Raw genomic sequence first — 20827 nt, forward strand, 5'->3', positions numbered from 1 at the left:
TTGACTTGCCTCCTGAAGTCTGTGATGTCATTCTGGCAGCCAGGTGTCCCTCCACTAAAACGGTATACGCCTGCAGGTGGAACAAATTAGTGGCATGGTGCACAGCAAAGGCTGTGGATCCCCTTTCCACCCCTCTTTCTAAAGTTCTCCTCTTTCTTCTTTCCCTGGCCCAGCAGGGCTCTGCTCTGGACACCCTCAAGCGAAATCTTTCAGCTGTTTCTGCCTTCTTACGGCTTCCTGATCAGCCCTCTCTTTTCAAGTCCCCTGTTGTTGCTAGATTCTTTAAAGGCATCACTCACATGCTTCCTCCTGTCCCTTTCGTAATTTATTTATTTTTTTATTTTTTTTGAAAGTTTTATAGTGCGCGAACAAGACTCTTGCAGATAGCAGAGCGCTTTACAGTAAATAAAGTTCTTTATACATTAATAAAAGGCAAATTGAAGCATATATACAAAACATGTTGTAAAAGCAAAGTGGTAAGGTACATCAAGACGCTATCCCCTTGCGTCAGGTAACAGGAAGATGGAATGTCAAGATTGCTTAGATGGTCCCTTGTCATTGTAAGGGTAATAGCGACGGTATAGTAGGTCTCGAAATATCTTTGAACCTTACTCAGGTGAATTTGCCCATGAGAATCGATTTTACTTCCTTTTTGAAGGAAGCAATGGAGGGATTAAGTCTGGTTTCGGGTGGTAAAGCATTCCAAATTCTGGGCGCCATCCCTGAGAAGGTTTGCTTATGTTTTTTTCTTGTTGATTCTTTGTGGTTTTAATAATAGGTTTTCTGCACTTCTTGAAGATCTGAGCCCACCAGAGATCATCGGCTTCTGTGCTAGATAGCTGGGTGCTTTGTGGTGCATGGCTTTATGCATCATACACGCTATTTTCAAATGAATTCTGGCTTCCAGGGGTAGCCTATTCAAGGATTTGAGGTTCGGGTAGATGTGGAAATTTCTTTTAGAACCAGTGATGAGTCTCTCTGCAGCATGGAGGCTCTTAGTGGTGCTGTTGTAGCTTTGGGTAGGCCGCAAAGTCAGACACTTCCGAACTCCACTCTGGGGATAACTAGCGCTTGTACTGCTTGCTTGAAGTCATTGATTGGCAGGAAGGGTTTCAGCTTCCTCGGTGTGTTTATCTGAAAATTAGCTCCCTTTGTAGCGTTGCTGATGTGTTTTTGCATATTGAGGTTACTGTCGAGAGTTATTCCCAGTGATTTCGCTGAGTCGACGACTAATTGGTTGAATGCCGTAAGGTGTTTTATCCAATCTTGCATTATGGGGACTTGGGCGGGTGGAGCTATTAGCAGGAATTCGGTTTTTAGGGCATTTAATTTGAGATGGTTTTCTGCCAGCCACATCTGGGTATTCCTAAGCGTTGTATTGAGCAGTTTGATGTTTTCTAAGGTGTGGGTCTTGAGGTATAATTGTGTGTCGTCAGCGTACATGTGGTATTGCACGTTAGATACTTGAAGAATTTCGGTGAGGGGTTCCATGAAAAGGTTACCCAATGTCGGGGATAAAGAGGACCCTTGCAGTACTCCTAACGTTACTGGGACGGGTTTGGACATGGTGTTGTTGACCATGAATTGTTGTGTTCGATTTTGGAGAAAAAAGGTAAACCAGTTTAGCACTGAACCTGATAATCCCATTCTATGCTTCAGAAGACTTAACAGGTTGTCGTGTTTGACCGTATCAAAGGCTGAGGAGAGGTCTTGCAGGATGAGTAGGCAGGATCCATTCTGGTCAAGGATTTGTAGCTAGTCATCAATTTTATGTGTCATGGCTGATTCAGTACTGTGACCTGCGCGGAAGCCTGATTGGTATTTGTTAAGAAGGTCAAAGTGGTCAATATGCCTTGTCAAATGGAGGTGTACACATTTTTCCAATAGTTTGGCCTAGGTAGGGATGTTGGAAATAGGGCAATAATTGTTCAGGTCTGTAGGGTCGGCTGTGAGTTTCTTTAGAATGGGTGAAACCTGTTCAACTTTGAGGGTGTCCGGGATGCAACCTTGTTGAAGTGAACTGTTTATGATCTTAGTCCAGAGAGGCAGAAGTAGTGGGACTTGAACCTGGTGTTAACCTATCTGATGTGCACTCCTTTTGAGCCACTGCATAATTGTCCTCTTCGTCTTCTGACCCTTAAGACTGCTTTCCTGGTTGCCATCACCTCTGCCAGAAGAGTGAGTGAGCTCCAGGCTTTCTTCTAAACCTCCTTTCCTCTCCGTCCATCCGGACAAGGTTGTTCTCAGGAATCGTCCTTCCTTTCTCCCTAAGGTGGTTACTGCCTTTCACATCGGCCAGTCTGTTACATTGCCCACTTTCTTTCCGCATCCCTCGAAAGAGGAAGAGAGGCTCCACCGTCTGGACCCAAAACGTGCGCTCTTTCTATCTGGACCGCACAAAACAGTTCTGGGTGGACGACCAACTCTTCGTTGGCTACGTGGGCGCTAAGAAGGAGCGGGCAGTGCACAAGCGGACCATCTCTCGGTGGGTCGTTTTGTGCATTAAGGCCTGTTATTCCTTGGCTAAGAAGGAACCTCCTGTGGGGCTGAGGGCCCATTCTAATCGGGCCACAGCGGCTACTACTGCCCTGGGACGGGGGAGTCCCTCTGCAGGACATTTGTCAGGCAGCAACGTGGGCCTCGCTGCACACATTTGCTTAGCAACACTGCCTGGACAGCCAAGTCCGGAGAGACGGCTTCTTTGGACGTTCCGTTCTCCAGGACTTCCTGGTGTGATCTTGGTTTGCAGACCCACCACCGGGGTTGGTATTGCTGGGGTATCTATTCTAAGGTAAGGAATCTAACGAACGTGTTTCTTTCAGATGAACAAGTTACTTACCTTCGGTAACGATTTATCTGTAAGAAACCTTAGTTAGATTCCTTACTGCCCCACCCATCCTCCGCGTTCTGCGAACTGATATCTAGGGTTAAGGTCATCCCTTTCAGGGCCCTAGATTAATGGCACCAGTGTCGGTTTATTGCATGGCTCTGCGTTCCTTGCGCGGAGAGCTATGTACAAGAACTGACGTCAGCGCGCGAGGGCAGCGTCTAAGTACTCCGTCATCCCAGCGATCACGACGCCAACGACTGACGCAGAGCCGCAGACGATGCCTAGCGACACGCAAGGGTATTGCTGACACAAAATCTTTCTGGATCCAGCCTGACGCCTGGGGATATTCTAAAGTAAGGAATCTAACTAATGTTTCTTACAGATATATCGTTACCGAAGGTAAGTAACATGTTCATTTGGTGCAAGCTGCCTTAAAAAAAAAAATGAACACTTACACAAAAAAGGATATCAAATCAAAATCGCCATAGTTGTGTTCCATTAAATTTAAAAAATTGTCACATTAACCCTTTCGCTGCGGCGGGAATTCCGCCGCAGCGCTGGGAGGGGTTTGGGGGCAGCGTGGTGGCCCGGTGCTCATGACGGAACCGCTCCGTCATGAGCCACGGTTGAGCTGTGCTCATGACGGAGTGGTTCCGTCATGACTCCGCCCACTGCGCTAATCGCCCGCACAGGCGGGGAATTAGCGCCGCGTGGGCGGCGCGGCCGCAGCATGACAGAACCACTCCGTCATGAGCACACGGCGACCGTGGCTCATGACGGAGTGGTTCCGTCATGAGTGGGGAAGGGGTTAAAAACATCACTCCCACTAAAATAAAAATAATAATTTAAAAAAAATATGTTTTGAGAACAATCACCAATGCTTTTCTAAAACAAGTGCGATCATGCACAGCTGGCTGTTGGCCAAGGATGAAAAAAGTTGACACCCTTATACAGAATAATTCTGCCATGCTGGAGCACTTGTTTATGTCCGTCAGGTACAGGGATTATGATAGAGTACCAAGAGCCTGGTGTTGAAGAGACAGGGGCAAGCTTCTAGATAAAAGGTCACCTGATTAGAATCGTTATTGTCGTATGGATGGGACAATGTATGTAAAATTAGGTATAAAGGACAGGACCATCCTAAAGGACATGACAGTAGCAGGAACTTTCAGAGCTCAGAGTTGTTATACCTGAGCTGTCCTTCCCTAAAGTTGGGGGGGAATAGTAGTCCGACCATCATGATAGACCCTGTATACTGTCTCTACTTTGTTCTTTAAAAAATTCTCCTAACTTATTGCATAGCAATTGACTGGTAATCAAGGTATTAACGGTGGGTGGGCACAAGAGCACCTGAACAGTTTTAAAAAGCTCTCTGGTGGAATTTGTTGCCTAATACATTTTTTAGTGTAGTATTAGATTTTCTCCCCTATAATCATATGTTCGAGGCATATGAGCTGCAGATTACACACTTTTGCAAAGATCGCCATCTGGTGTTGGGCCCGGATGTTTGCAGTTTGTTTTTCCTCTTGGAAAGTCTTTGGAAGTCACGAGGTCGGTGACTCCTCCTTTGGATGGTATTACGCATGGGCTTCAGCTCCATTCTCAGATTGTTTTTTTCCGTCTTCGGGCTCTGATGTAATCTTCGCGCTCCGGTTCCGAACAGCTTCCAGTTCGATCCACGCGCAATCCTCACCCCAATCGCTGTATTGTTTCGATCGCAATCAACGCGCCTTCTCATCGGCACAAACCTTCGGTTCCAGTCGTCGATGGCGGCCTTCGGGCCTACCCAGGCTCCGGTCCCGGCTCATGGAAAGAACTCCATTTAAAAAGTGCCCTCGATGTGGGTCCAAATTTCCCCACACCGATCTTCATGAGGTATGCAACCTCTGCCTCTCCCCTGAACACGAGGCTCGAGACTGTCTGGCCTGTAAGTCTTTCCGATCCAAAAAGACTATTCGGGACCGAAGAGCCAGAAGGAACATGGCACACTCCTCAACGTCCATTCCAGTCGACCTCTTCGGAGACGACATCGACGATCCGGAATATCATCGCACCAGAGAGGACCTAGTCAGCGCTTCCGTGGCCGACGAGTCAGACGTGGAAGACATCACTCCGGCGCAGAGGGTCGTGAGTACCAATCTACCCCCTCCCACACCCACGCCGACACCCAAAAAGGCGTCGGTCACGCCTTCGTCTCCGGGCCTAGGCAAGACCAGAGACACTGCTTCACACACCCCACCTTCGGGCCCGGTGAAGAAGCCAAGTAAGCCTTCCGGCGGCTCGGGCTCGAGCCAGCCTAACAGCGGTGCCGAGAAACACACTTTGGCACCGAAAAAGAAACCTGCCTCCACCTCGACACCGAGCTCCGCACCGAAGCCCTCGGGGTCGAAACCCAGCTCTTCGGCACCAACGCCATCTTCGGTACCAACCAAACCACACAAGGCCACCGACACTTCCAAGCCGAAGCCCATCTCGGCACCGCCCAAGAGACCAGAGGGTCCCAAGCTGGGTTCTAAACATCAGACCGGCACGGAAAAACCTAAAAAGTCATCGGCCCCGACGCCTTCGGCGCCGACGGACTAAATTACCTCACCAGAGCTATTTACACCGGATCCCTTGCAAAAAAACTCTCACCAAGGATCCAAAAACTGGACATTTAACACACTCTACCAAAAAGAGACACTTTGAGAAGCCTGCTCCCCCTCCACCTCCAAATAGGAAGGACTCTGCTACCTCTCCGTTCAGAATACCTTCCCCTCCCCCTCCACCTCCTCCTCCTCCTCCTTCCCCACCTCCACCCCCTCTGCCCTCTCCACCCCCACCTCATCGTTCTCCTACCCCGCCTCCAGACGATGATGATCAGGGGGACACCTATGATGATACAGGGGGATGTGCCACAGGACCCCACCCCTACAGGATCCCCAGATCCATGGGACGATTACAATATACCAGATATCCCCAACGTCCCACAAGACGATATTTACCCTTCTAGGCCATCTCCACCAGAAGATTCATTAGGGTTCAACCATCTTCTGCAAAGGGCAGCACATTATCACGGGGTGGACTTGCATACCGACCCCGTGGAGGAAGATTTCCTCCTAGACACATTTGATAATTCACATAGGTCCACCTCCATACTGCCCATGCTCAAAGGGGTGGTAAAGCATGCGGCAGAAGTTTTTAAAGACCCAGTTAGAGCCAGGGTCATTATCCCACGTATTGAGGGAAAAAAAAAGAAAAACCTGCTCCCTCAGATCCCTCTTAAATCAGAGGACCAGCGCCACTAGATTCCTTAGTAGTATCTACGGCACGTAAAAGGGCTAATTCACAAGTGTCAGGTGATGCACCACCACCTGACAAGGAATCAAAACTGCTAGATGCATCAGGCAAACGCACAGCATCCCAGGCAGCCAACATATGGCGTATAGCAAAGACCCAGGCAATGCTGGCCAGATATGACAGGGCTCATTATGACGAATTGGAAGGCATAATGCACCATCTCCCTGAAAGATATAAAGCTAGGGCCAACGAGTTAATTCAAGAGGGTAAAACAATCACAAATACCTCCATACGTTGTGGCCTAGATGCAGCAGACACAGCCTCCAGGGCCATCAACACCAGCGTCCTTCTCCGTCGCCATTCTTGGTTAAGGGTATCTGGGTTTAAACCAGAAGTACAAGCCTCCATCCTTAACCATCCCTTTGACCAGGAACATCTATTTGGCCCAAAGGTGGATGAGGCCCTAGAAAAAATGAAGAAGGATACGGCGAAGTCCATGGGAGCCTTACAGTCACACTCTCCTAGACGCTCCTTTCGCCGCTCTTCCTTTCGGAGTACATCTAGAGGCTACTCCTCAGACACTGCGTCCACTTCGTACAAATCCCCAGCTCAGTCCACCTTCACGAGGGGTCATCAAAGAGGCGGCTATAGGGGTAACAATAATAATGGCAGAGGCAAAACAAACCACACCCACTCTGCCACAACGCCTACCCATTCCACTCCGGTCGGGGTGCAGACTCCAAAATTTCCTTCATGTCTGGGAGACCATCACCTCAGACAAATGGGTAACCCAAATAATTCGGTCAGGCTACTGCCTAGAATTAACATCTACCCCCCCAAACATTCCACCCAGGCGACGCCCAATGTCACTAGATCATTCAACATTACTAAAGCAGGAGGTAATCTCCCTCCTACAAAAACAGGCAATAGAACACGTTCCTGTCAATCAACAAAATATAGGGGTCTACTCCCTTTATTTTCGAATACCAAAAAGGGACGAGACTCTACGACCTATTCTAGATCTCCGGCCCCTAAACACATACATACACTCAGACCATTTTCACATGGTAACGCTTCAGCAGGCACTTCCGCTCCTCTCCCAGAACGACTTCCTCACCACGCTGGACTTGAGACGCATACTTCCACATTCCATTACACCATGCTCACAGAAAGTACCTCAGATTTGTAGTGGACGGGCAACACTACCAATTCAAAGTGCTCCCGTTCGGAGTCACAACAGCACCACGGGTATTCACCAAGTGCCTAGCGGTGGTGGCGGCACACCTGAGAAGACAAAACATCCACGTCTTCCCATACTTGGACGATTGGCTGATAAAAGCCACTTCATACAATCAGTGTGTATGCCACACCGCCACCACAATCGAACTACTTTACCAACTAGGCTTCACGATGAACCACCAAAAGTCCCAGGTACAACCATCCCCCATAAAACAATACCTCGGTGCCACCATAGACACCTCAAAAGCGATAGCCTACCCCAATCCGGCCAGGATTGCAAGCACTCAGGCTTTGCGACAAAAATTCATACCTCAACACTCCCTTCCAGCACGAGTGTTCATGCAACTAATAGGGATGATGGCCTCTTGCATTTTCATAGTGCCCCATGCAAGACTGCAGATGCGTCCTCTCCAAGAGTGCTTAGCGCGCCAATGGAACCAGGCCCAAGGTCAACTGACAGATCTGGTGTTGTTAGACGGTCGCACCCATCGCTCTCTGCAGTGGTGGAACACCACAAACCTTTCCAAAGGTCAACCGTTCCTGGACCCGGTTCCCCAGATAATACTAACAACGGACGCATCGCTCTCCGGCTGGGGAGCTCACCTATTACACCTCACCGTGCAGGGCACATGGACGCCTCAACAAAAGTTACTCCATATCAACCATCTGGAGTTACTAGCAATCTTTCTAGCCCTAAAATCTTTTCAAACACAGATTTCAGGCAAGGCAGTCCGCATTCGCACAAACATGACGGCCATGTATTATACACAAAAACAAGGCGGGGCACACTCTCCACAGATCTCTCAATTAGCACAGAGCATATGGAGATGGGCAATTCCCCCATTATCTTTCTCCTAGCCCAACATGTCCCAGGAGTCCAAAACACCATGGCAGATCTGCTCAGCCGACAGACACAACAGATCCACGAGTGGGAACTTCACCCACAGGTTCTTCATCCGTTCTTTCAAATGTGGGGGTATCCGCAAATAGACCTCTTCGCCACCCACAAAATGCCAAGCTTCGCCGCCAGATACCCACACCCATTGTCCAAAGGAAATGCGATATGGATGAACTGGTCAGGCAAATTTGTGTACGCTTTTCCGCCTCTCCCACTCATTCCATTAGTGGTGCGCAAACTACAACAACACTCCCACACACTAATCCTAGTAGCTCCAACGTGGGCCAGACAACCGTGGTACACCACACTGCTGGAAATCTCTGTAGTACCACACCAAAAACTGCACCTCTCACCATGCCTCCTAACCCAGAACCATGGAGAGAACAGACACCCGGACCCAGCTTAGCTCAACCTTGCGATCTGACTCCTGAAGTCCTAGAATTTGGGTACCTAAATCTTCCCCCTGACTGTATGAACGTCATCAGAGAAGCTAGACGACCTACCACTAGAGCGTGCTACGCTGCCAAGTGGAAACTATTTGTTGTTTATTGCCATAACACCATCAATCCCCTGGACATGTCCATTCAACACATCATAGGCTACTTACTCCACCTACAAAGGTGTAATTTAGCCTGTACGTCCATTCGACTACACCTCGCAGCAATTGCAGCTTATTTACAGAACAGGCAACATCTTTCAATCTTTAGAGTACCTGCCATTAAAGCCTTCATGGAAGGCCTAAAAAGAATAATTCCCCCCAGAGTACCACCACCCTCACCTGTGTGGAACCTAAATATTATTCTCACAAGGCTAATGGGGCCTCCCTTCGAACCTTTACACAAATGTGAACTGCAATTCCTAACATGGAAAACAGCTTTCCTTGTAGCCATCACTTCCCTTAGAAGGGTCAGTGAGATACAAGTACTTACCATACAAGAACCCTTTCTTCAGATGCACCATAACAAAGTTGTTCTCCGTACCAACCCAAAATACCTACCTAAAGTCATTTCCCCTTTTCACCTAAACCAATCTGTAGAACTACCGGTATTTTTCTCACAACCACAGACCTTTGCAGAAAGGGCTCTGCACACACTAGATGTCAAACGAGCCTTACTCTACTACATCGAGAGAACACAACCTTTCCGAAAGACCAAACAACTGTTTGTCTCTTTCTCTCCACCACACAAGGGCAACCCCATCTCAAAATCAGGGATAGCTAGGTGGATTGTAAAATGCATTCAGATTTGCTACCACAAAGCAAAACGAACGCTATCCGTTCCCCCTGAAGCCCATTCTACACGAAAGATAGGGGCTTCCATGGCATTTTTAGGGAACATCCCATTAGATGATATCCGCAAAGCAGCTACATGGTCAACACCGCACACTTTCACAAAACACTATTGTGTAGATGTGCAAACTAAGCAACAAGCTAGTGTGGGCCAGGCTGTACTCAAAACATTATTTCAAACCACTGCAACAGATACCGGTGGTCGCCGCTAAGGTTGGGAACTGCTATATAGTCTATGCAAAAGTGTGTAATCTGCAGCTCATATGCCTCGAACGGAATATGCTACTTACCAGTATGCATCTGTTCTTGGCATGTAGAGCTGCAGATCTACACACGCCCACCCGCCTCCCCGGCTACCTGTATCTGTTCCAGTTTATCTTATTTAGATACAACACACATGGGTTTCTTCATCGCTCCATCTTTCCCTGCTGGCGAAAAACAATCTGAGGATGGAGCCTAAGCCCATGCGCAATACCATCCAAAGGAGGAGTCACCGACCTCGTGACTTCCAAAGACTTTCCAAGAGGAAAAACAAACTGCAAACATCCGGGCCCAACACCAGATGGCGATCTATGCAAAAGTGTGTAGATCTGCGGCTCTACATGCCAAGAACAGATGCATACTAGTAAGTAGCATATTCCTTTTATAGTCCTGGAAGATTTGTTTATTCCTTGTTCTTACCTTAATACAGTAATTGCTTCTACTGACTTCGACATTCCTGTTGACTGAAGAGCCAGGAAAGACTCCATCCCACCACCAAAACGTTTAATCATTTTCTTTCCACTGAGCATTCCTGTCCCTACTTTCAGTACTCTTGGGTTCCCCAATCAAAGAATCCCCTACAGCCGACTGCTGCACCCAAGACAACTGAAAGGCTTTGATCACAAAAGAAGATGCACTGGCAGGTTTTGATTTGTAAGTGTAGCCATTGCAACTAGCCTCATATTCTTACTTCATTCAAATGTAGGATTGCCAAAAGAACAGAACTCTGTTTTTTCACCAAAAAACGACCAAATCTGGAAGTGTGTATGCTTATGCTGTCTGAGTGGAAATATCTGCTGTAAAATACCTAGACATTTTATGCCTCTGTTTTCACTCCTGCATGTCAAGATAGAAATCTTGTTTGCAGTTTGCACTTTAGATCTGTCTATTTTATATCTTCCCATACCTGTGCACTAGGTGTAATTCTGTTCCACTACTTATGTTCTTCCATCCAGTTTTATTAAAGGAGTGCATGAGGTGTTGAGATTCTAGGTACCAAAAATAGGAGTTTAGGTAATAAGGAGGAACTGTCTCAAACTTCCAATTTCTAGCAACCAGGACTTCTTAGTGTCAGGTTTTGCAGTGTTTAAAACACATACTGTTGCCAAAGCATTTGAAAAAATGTGTGAGTGAGATATAACAGCTGGAGATAAATTAATAAGAAACTGTTAACTGCTGAATTTTTTGCGAGGCGAGACTGGGTATGTTATTGTTCTATACGCTAAGATGTTGTACTCTGGGTAGAAGATCATGATCGTTTATTATTTTGTATTTACTTTTTAGGCAAGGTTACCATCCATGAAACACTCGGTGTATTAAAAGATATTGTGGACAACATCTCAGGGGAGTCAACAAAGTCAAGGCAGATCTGCTATCAGTCCCTGCAGGAGTCTGTGCAGGTTTCACTGGCCTTGTTTCCAGCCTACATCCACCAATCAGGTAAATTGCACTTTAAGCTTTTTTGCTTCCACTTTCATTTCTGTACCATGCTGCACAACCACATCTTAAATCCACATATGATTGACAGCACTGTGACCCAGTTTACAATTGTATTTATTTTCATGAAAGCTTTCGATTAGCATTTATTACATCATACAAACATTGTATAAAGCATTTCAGAACCATATAAATCAGATGTTGTTCGAATGCTAGGGTATCAGAAAGTCTAATAGTGAGGTCAACTCGAGCGACTCCCAGGATCCTGCTACCAAAAGGCCTGCTCCCATCTCGAGTTTTGCCAGGATGTCAGTCCTCCCAATAAGGGCATATGTGGGAGCAGTCACACAGAACATGTTCCTGTCTGTTGTGGTAGTGCAGCATCTTTGTCAATGTTATTTGGTCCCCGGAAGTATCCAGGTGATCCACTGACTGGAAGGGTATTCCTTGTGCAGCATATAGAATTGGATAAATTGAAGACTGGCATTTCACAATGCTTTCCAGTAATATGTTAGCACTTTATCCCACTCTTTAATGTTGAGAGGCTGGTCGAACTCCATCTCAGGTGTCCCTTAGGGCCTCTATTTGATTTATGTCTGAGCTACCTAGTCCCCATGAAGCCAGCTGATCGATCAAATGGTGACTTCTGCCCAGCTTATCTAGAGCTTGCAGCAAATGATGATTGGCCAGTTCCAGGTTGCTTACGACTCAGTTATCTCTTAGTACGTTCTTTAGGAAGGCATGGAGGAGAAATTTTCTTAGTGTAATACGTAATGCTCTGTGAGGGAGGGGAATGTGCATAGTTGACCTTGGTAAAATAAGTCTCCCAAAGTTAGTATTCAGACCTGGTCCTAGATGTGTAGGTCCTGTTCAGTGGTAGGGCTAGACCGATAGGGGAACCACAGGAAAATAGGGTGGAATGTGATCCATGGTCCTCAAGGCTTTGGTAAGGCAGGTCAGGGCTACCTGGAGGAGAAGCTTGTCAAGTCCCCCGAGATACTTGTGACAGCATTGTGGATTGAGTGAGCGTGGGACCAATGTGCCAGTGTCCTCCAGGAAGCTGTCCACCTACCACAAGGTGAGCCATTGGAGTTGAGCCACCAAATAATATACAAAGTTGGGGGCCCAAGGCCGACTTGCACCAATTGGGGCTGCAGTGTGGACAGGGTCACCCACCTACAAGAGTTGTGCCATATAAGGTCTCCTGTGAGATTGCGAAGGTCCCCAAAGAACTGCTGAATAGGACGATTGAAAGGACAGCAAAATAATACAGAAATGCATTATCACCATCTGGATACCATGAAGCGGCCCATCAGACAGTGGGAGTGCCCCGCCAGAAGGACACCAGGGACCAGAGTGATAACACCACTGCTGTCAATGAGAACTCCACTTTCAAGTTCCCATCTAATAAGATCTGCACTGAATGGTAGATACGGATCCCTAAATAATGAAATGAGGTATGTTACTAGCGAATGGGTTCCTTGCCCAAGTCTAGGGTGACCAGTTCCATGGTGGGTCCCGGGAGGAAAAGGCACGATGTATTCCAGCTTACCCAGAGAGCATGCCGTACTCAGCCCACAGGTACTTAATAAGGGAGCGGTGGAACGATCTCTGAAGTAATAGAGGGCATCATCCACATATAGAGTGTGAATGGGATCCATACGGTAATGGAATTCCTCTCTTTGCTTCCTTGTCTCGACGGAGCCACCAGGGTCTTCATTGCAAGAGCAAAGAGGAGTGGCGAGAGTGGGCAACCTTGCATGGTGGCCTTGCCCACAGAAATGGATTCAGAAAGAAGCCCCCCTCCCCCCCCCCCCCCCCCCCCCCCCCATTAACACAGACTGTTGTGTTAATGTATGAGATACGGATCCGGCGGTCTATGCACTCACCAAAGCCAAGGTGCGACAGGACACAATAGAGTAGTCTCAGTGCAGGGTATCAAACGCTTGGTGTAGATTGAGGCACTAGGATGGCTGCTCAAGGCCATGAGTTGGTAAAATCTCCACATGTTAAAGAGGTGTCCCTGCCAGGGATAAATCCATTTTTATCTGCATGAACCAGTTGAGGCCACAGTCTATGGGCTCCTGGCACTTTCTCTTAGGCTACTTCAGTTCTATGCATTCAGTAACAAAGATACAAAATGTGGATCCTGAATAAAGGCTTAATACAAAATATCAAATATTGTAAAAAAATGCCCTCTTTTTCCATGGCGGCCCACACTTTTTGACAAACTGTTGATGTACTTTGACTGAGTGTGCCCTGGGTTCCTGCCAACCAGGTACCCATGGCCTATGTCTTTCTCTAAGCTGCATTGAGACAAAACTCAATTGGCACTATTTGGCCACTTGCCAGTCCCTTGTAAATGGTACCACAGATACCAAGGGCACTGTGGCCAGGGAAGGCCTCTAAGGACTGCAGTACTTATTGTGCCACCCTTTGAGGCCCCGTACCTTTAAACACACACACTGCCGTTGCAGGTTGTGTGTTTTGGAGCAGGGCAAAGCGAAGAGTCGACATGGCACACATCCCTGTGTGCCATGCCCACAAAACCACTGCCCTGGCATAGATCAGTCACCCCTCTAGCAGGGTGCACTATGCCAGTAGTGAGGGTACAGGTGCATGAGTCATGTACCCCTACAGTGCATAAACCAGATCTTAGACATAGAAGTGCAGTGATGCCATTAAGAGTATATGGTGCTGGGAGGTTGTCAGTACGAACTCCACAGCACCATAATAACATTACTGAAAACTGGGAAGTTTGGCATCAAACTTCTCAGCACATTAAAGCCACACAATGCCAATGTGGAATTTAATGAAAAATGCACTCAGATGGCATCTTAGAGATGCCCCCTGAAAAACGACCTAACTCTAGTGTCCTGGCTGAAAGGCTGCTTCCCAGCTGCCACCACCAGACATTTTTCTGGACCCCTGGGTCGAGAGCCTGCCGCTCTCGGGGTCCTGAAACAAAGCACATCCTTGGACGAGGTGCCATGCCTCCCCCCCAGGATGGGTAGGGTCCATGAAGGGTAATCTTCAAAGGCTTGCCGCCTTTGTAAACTGACCCCACCATTTGCTGCTCCCTGCAACTGCCCCCCACCAGTTCTGTCCCCACTTTGGGTGGGATAATCGGCACAACTCTGTCCCCGTCATCTTGAAGATGGGGGGGACCCAGTTAACCAGAGTGAGGCATATGCCCCTCTCCCACTGGAGGATGGCATAATAGGGGGTGTACCCACCCCAAGGAAGGGACCCATTGGTACTAACCTGTACCCACCTGTAATGACCCTCAATTTAGTATTCAGGGACAACCCCAAACCTTGCCTCCTCAGACAAGAAGATACAAGAAGGAGGACCGAAGAGCCGCGCTGAAGGAAGAGGAGGAGGACACCAACTGACTTCAGCCCCACTTCCCTGTCCCAACCGTGACCTGCTCCAGCGAAATCCCGGTGTGTCCAGCAGCCCCCCAGAACTCAGAGAACCTGCCCTCCCTTCCCCAACCAGACTTTGTCTATCCTGGGCCCTTCCTGGAGGATTCCCCCGACCGCAACCGAAGTGGGTAAGAAAAACACAATGCCAAAAGACACCCCCGTACCTGACGCCCCACGGCCTTGGCTGGCCCACCTGACGGTGTCCGGCATCCCACTTCATCACAACTTACCTCTCCAACCGGTGGTCGCCTCCAGAAGATCTTTGTCCCGAGCCTGCAGTGTCCCACACACAATATCTGTAAAGTCAAGTTAGGTTCTTTAATAGTAAGTTGTTTAATCTGTGGACTATGGAGAATTGCATACTCTACTGTTCCAGTTTGGTTTGAAGAAGACAGAACTTTGTAGCTTTCTGTTTTAGATGCACATGCATCCCACTTGATACCACAGCATGTGAGGAGAGGGGTGCAAAGATTGAGCTGATTTTACATATTGACTCGACACCTATAAAATGGCGTAGAGTTGAGTGATGTGGGTTTCCAGTTGACATAAAAAGGGGTTGGTTAAAACTTAATGATTGTTGTTTTTTCCTTTAAATTTTAAGTAGTGCAAGCTTTGATTTGTATTCTTGGCTATCCAGTGTATCTTGACTATCTATTGTTGCTTTTATCATCTACTTCTGATTGTGGAAGTACTGTGATAAAATGCTCTTGACACCTCTGTAATATTCATAAGATGAATCCAAGCATTAAAGTTGAAATGTAGTTTTAATGCAGTGAGGCACAGTACTTCTTTCATCCAGGTCACCAGTAGAATAAAACAGCAGTTCATCACCACAGTTCTAAACAGAATGCACAACAGAATAGCATATGCAGGAATCATAGATACACAACAAACTTAAAGCAACATAGACATATAAATTATATATTGATTACAATATAACACATTTTGAAACACGCAGGATCACATTTACACATTTTATCACCACTCTTGACATTCTCGGACAACTTTGTCTACAAACCTGTCCAGTCCGGGCCACCAGAAAACGGATCTAATTAATCTCTTCATAGAAGACATTCCCAAGTGACTTTCATGACTTATTGCTATAATGCGATCACGAAGGGATAAAGGAGGAATGCACTTTCCCTGCCGAAAAATTAAGTCCCCCTCAATGAAAAGTTCTTCAGAAACCTACCGAAAAGCATCAGCAGGAATATCCAGTTTAGTTGGCCAGCCTATCTTAACGTAATCCATGACTTTACGCAAAAGAACATCATTTTCTGTAGTAGGGGATCTCTGTCTATAGTCATAATCTAGTGAATAGTCCTGCCCATGTGCGGGGACCCCGGAGCAATAAAAAATAATCTCTTAAGGTGTCAAATCATGCAGACCTGCATCCACCTTTAAGAGAGAATTTAATCTAAAGACAGATAATGCAGCCTATACCCACAGGCTACACTGTCCAGTACTTCAACTAGAATTCCGCCAACATCCACAAACAGCACTGCCTGTCCAGCTTTTCTCCACAAGGGAAAACACCCTGCCTCTCCCAGCAAAAGCCTCTGGAATTATAGAGAGGAAGGAATGGACAGACAAGCCCCATAGGCTGCCATTATGTGGCTCAGAACGGGATACTGTGCCTTTAAGAAAACTTTCCAGAACTTTCCCAGTATCCCAGAATGCACAGCAGGTCCCTTTTACTTTCAGTTCTTTTTGAAGGCGTAGCACGCCAGACCTGTAGCATTCCTTACATGAATATTCATCTCTCCACCGGGGAGGAGGGCGGGCGAATATGACTATCACAGAGATACCCCTACTACAGAACTGGAGTTACAGAAAAGAAACTACTCCTTCTGTAGTAGGGGATCTCTGTGTATAGTCATAATCTAGTGAATAGAATGGCAAGCCGATCCCCACACAACAACGGCGGTGGAGAATACACAAGACAATACCACTACTGTGCGAACAAATTTCGCAGCGAAGCCTGCCCAACCTGAGCATCTGCCCTGGCATCCGTGTCCAGACAGTAATGCGCAGCAAAGGTATGGACCGACTTCCAAGTGGCCGCCTTGCAGATTTACGCAATCGGAACATTACGCAGCAAAGCCGTCGTGGCAGCTTTGCCCCTGGTGGAATGAGCCGTAGGTTTACCCCCTAAGGTCTTTAGCCTTTTGATAACACAATTGTATGCAGGACACAATCCACCGAGAAATGGACTGCTTAGAGGTCGCGAGACCGGTCCTGACTGATCCATAATTAAACAATTGGTCTGACCTACGAATATCCTTGGTCTTATCCAGATAAAATTTCAACACCCTCCGAACATCCAGGGAATGGAGAGACCTTTCCGCTGGCGAAGAGGGATTCTGAAAGAACGTAGGTAAAGTTATGGTCTGGTTGACATGAAAATCAGAGATAACCTTAGTGTCGCGGTCCCAGTAATTCCTCTCCTCAGGATGACGTCGATGCTATGTGTGGGTCCCCCGCCCATCCGTCCCCTGTCCGGTTTACGTGTAATACCCTCGGACGAGAAGATAGGTGGGTGAGGGAAGGCAGGGAAGGAACAGCGGGGAGAGAGACCTGTAAGAGACAAGAAGACGGATTACCCACAGGCTCCTCTCTATATCCCCCACACCACCCAACTAGTTCTTCCCCCTACCTGGGGTTCCTTCCCTCCTACAGCGGAAGGTCGGCTAGGGTCCTCTCTGGGACGCTGGAGGGGTCTCTGGTGTTGATGAGTCCAATGTGGCTCCTCTCTGCAGGTCCCTGATCCGTTACCTCACGGAGGGGACGAAGAGTGAGAGGGTCCTACTCCCCCATCGAAGTCTGCTCGGAATGTTTGCAGATGCGGATGGTGTTTAGGCGCTCTCCTCACTCGCGCTCCTCGTTCCTTCACGGGGAGGCGAAGGGAAAGACTCGAAGCGGCTCGCGGTCTTAGGCGCTGCTACTCACGCCCGGGAACTCCGGGGGCGGAGGAGCGCCGGTGCCGCCGCGGCTTTCGGTGAATGTAGAAGATGCTGGTGGCGCTGCCACTCCACGCCTGGAAAAACCCTATAGGCGGAGGAGCGCCTGTAGGTCTGTGGATGCGGGTGGTGCTGCCACACCCGCCCGGGAAATCCCGGGGCGGAGGAGCACTGGGAGATCCGTAGGTGTAGGTGGCGCTGCCACTCACGCCTGGGAAATCCTGTAGGCGGAGGAGCGCCGGGAGGTCTGAGGATGCGGGTGGTGCTGCCACTCACGCCCGGGAATCCCTGGGGCGGAGGAGCACCGGGAGGTCCGTCGGTGTAGGTAGCGCTGGAGGAATCTGCAGGGGAGCACAGGGAGAACCGAGTCCCGATGCAGGTCCGGGCCTCAGGGAACAGTACTGGTTCTGGCGGCGCTTGGTAGAAACCGCGGCGCGCTTACCTCCTGGGAATCATCGGGTAGTCAGCTGCCGAGAGATCCACGCCGGGTCGCCGGCTGGTCAGGAGTCAGGTTGGTGGACGATGCGGGAGTCTGCTCGGAGCCGTTGGGAATTGCAAGTTTGAACGGGAATCATTGGCCCCGCCTACCATGTTGCCGCGCCTTTTATGCTCGACCGGGGTGCCGTGATGTCTACTTCCGGCGGGTGGCCGCGGGGACTGCTGGGGTTTGGAGTCCTCCTTCCTCGGAACTGCGCCGTCGGCCCCTGGATCATGACACTTAGGAAGAAATTTAGGGTGAGTACGCATCACAACCTTAGCAGCGTGAAATATAGTATAAGGTTCTTGACAACATAATGCCTGAAGTTCACTCACCCTGCGGGCCGATGTAATGGCCACTAGGAACACCGCCTTCCAGTATAGATGCTGCAATGAAGCCTTGTGAATGGGTTCAAAAGGCTCCTTCATCAGTCTGGACAGCACCACATTCAAGTCCCAGGAAGGCGAGGGAAGTCTGACAGGAGGAAACACTTTCTTCAAGCCTTCCAAAAAATCCTTGACCACAGGAATCTGAAAGAAGGAAGTCTGTGAAGGGCATTTCATGTAAGCAGTCAAAGCAGCCAGATGAACCTTAATGGAATGGAAATTAAGGCCAGACTGCGCCAAATGTAAGAGATATGGAAGGATGACATCTTCCTTACATGTCGTAGGATCAAAGTTCTTGGACTTACACCAGATACAGAACCTCTTCCACTTATAGGCATAGGACGTCCTAGTGGAAGGTCGTTTAGACTCCTTCAGTATGTCCATACAATCTTCTGGTAGATTCAGATGGCCATATTGCACTATTTCAGGAGCCATGCCGCCAAACTCAAAGACGAGAGGTTGGGGTGCACCATCCGCCCCCCGAACTTCGTGAGAAGGTCCGGCCTGCACGGCAACCGTATGTGAGGAAGGAGAGACCGGTGAAGTAGGTCCGTGAACCACCACTGTCTGGGCCATTCCGGGGCGATCAGGATCATCCGCGCCCTGGACTGGGACAGCTTGATGAGCACTGCCGGAATCAGGGGAATGGGTGGAAAAGCGTACAGAAAGCTGTTCGACCAATCGATCCATAGCGCATTCCCCAGCGTCCCCCGCTGGTAGTACCTGGATGCGAAGTCTCGGCATTTGCTGTTTTCGGCGGTGGCGAACAGATCTAAGTCTGGAGTCCCCCACCTTGCGAAGACTTCTCCTAGTACTTCGTCGTTTATGACCCATTCGTGGTTTTCCTGAATCAGTCTGCTCAGTGCGTCCGCCTGAGCATTCTGTACCCCTGGCAGATGCGTGGCCGTAATCGTTAGTCCTCGGGCCCGAAGCCAGTGCCAGATCGCCAGCGCCAGATCGCCAGCGCCTCCTGCGACAGTGCGCGATCTCAACCCCCCCTGCTTGTTGAGGTAATACATAGTGGTTGTATTGTTCGTCTGTATCAGCAGCGAGTCCGTCTGGAAGGACGGAAGGAATGCCTTCAGCGCCAGGAAGACAGCTCTTAGTTCCAGGAAATTGATGTGGTACGTCGATTCCAACTGGGACCGCTTTCCCTGAATCTGCAATTCCCCGGAATGCGCTCCCCAGCCTTGGAGAGACGCATCTGTCACGACACTGTACGTGGGAATGTCCTTGTGAAGGGAACCCCCCTGAAGAGGTTCTCTGCCGAGCACCACCACTTCAGAGACTGAAGAGCATGTAGAGACAGCCGCATCTTGTCGTCCCAAGAACCTGTCCTCTGATCCCACTGATCCTCCAAGCACTCCTGCAGCGGTCTCATGTGCAGCCGTGCGTGAGGAAGATACATGAGGCCATCGATCCCAGCAGTGAAGACACCTTCCTCACTGTCGTCGATGGAGCAATCCTGAGTTCCTGGGCCTTCCGAAGGAGTGATAACCGTCTCTCCTCCGAAGGAGACACGCTTGCTGACCGCGTATCGATGGAGGCTCCCAGGTACTGAATGCACTGGACCGGAGTCGGAACCGATTTGGACATGTTGACGTGGAACCCCAATTTGCGCAAAAGAACGCACGTCCACCGGAAGTGGTGTTCTGCTTCCGAGAAGGATGAGGCCTTGATCAGCCAATCGTCCAGATACGGGTAGACAAACACCTTGTTCCTCTGCAGGTTTGCCGCCACCACCGCCATGCACTTCGAGAAGGTCCTGGGCGCAGATTTTAGCCCGAATGGCAGTACTGTGTATTGATAGTGATTGGCGCCGACTTGGAATCGCAGGAACTTCCTGTGCTTCCGTGCGATGGGCACATGGAAGTACGCATCCTGTAGATCTATGGCACAGAGCCAGTCTCCCCGTTGCAGCTGAGGGTAAATCTGATGCAACGATAGCATGCAAATCTTCTCTCTGCGAATCCATTTGTTTGCCTGTCGCAAAACCAGAATGGGCCTGAACTCGTTCTTGTCCTTCTTGCGAACGAGGAAGAACCGAGAGTACAGACCTCTTCCCCTTTGAGACAGAGGTACCTCTTCTACCGCCTTTTTTCTCAACAAGATGTCTGCCTCCGCCTGGAGCTCTCGCAGCTGAAATTGAGAGCTTACCGGCGGAATCGCTGGAGGCGGGCTGATAAACCGAAGACTGTTTCCATTGCAAACAATATTCAGCACCCACTTGTCCTGAGTAATTTTTCTCCACTCTGCCGGAAAAAATTGAATGCTTCCCCCCCCACTGGAGTGGGTAACGGTTGAGGGGGGAAATAGTCGCTCAGGGCCGAGACCCAGCCGGGC

General features: G+C 48.9%; 1 protein-coding gene across 2 annotated transcripts in view; it reads left to right on the forward strand.

Annotated features, from left to right (window-relative positions):
• The window catches only part of XPO6 (exportin 6), a 626381-nt gene that overhangs the window by 513146 nt on the left and 92408 nt on the right, over positions 1-20827 (forward strand). For both annotated transcript variants that reach the window (XM_085628383.1, XM_085628384.1), the window contains exon 18: positions 11080-11235. In XM_085628383.1, the coding sequence (XP_085484509.1) occupies positions 11080-11235 (156 nt within the window). The remainder of the gene's footprint in view (positions 1-11079; positions 11236-20827) is intronic.

The sequence above is a fragment of the Triturus cristatus genome, chromosome 10, assembly GCF_964204655.1.
Source record: "Triturus cristatus chromosome 10, aTriCri1.1, whole genome shotgun sequence".
Lineage (NCBI taxonomy): Eukaryota > Metazoa > Chordata > Amphibia > Caudata > Salamandridae > Triturus > Triturus cristatus.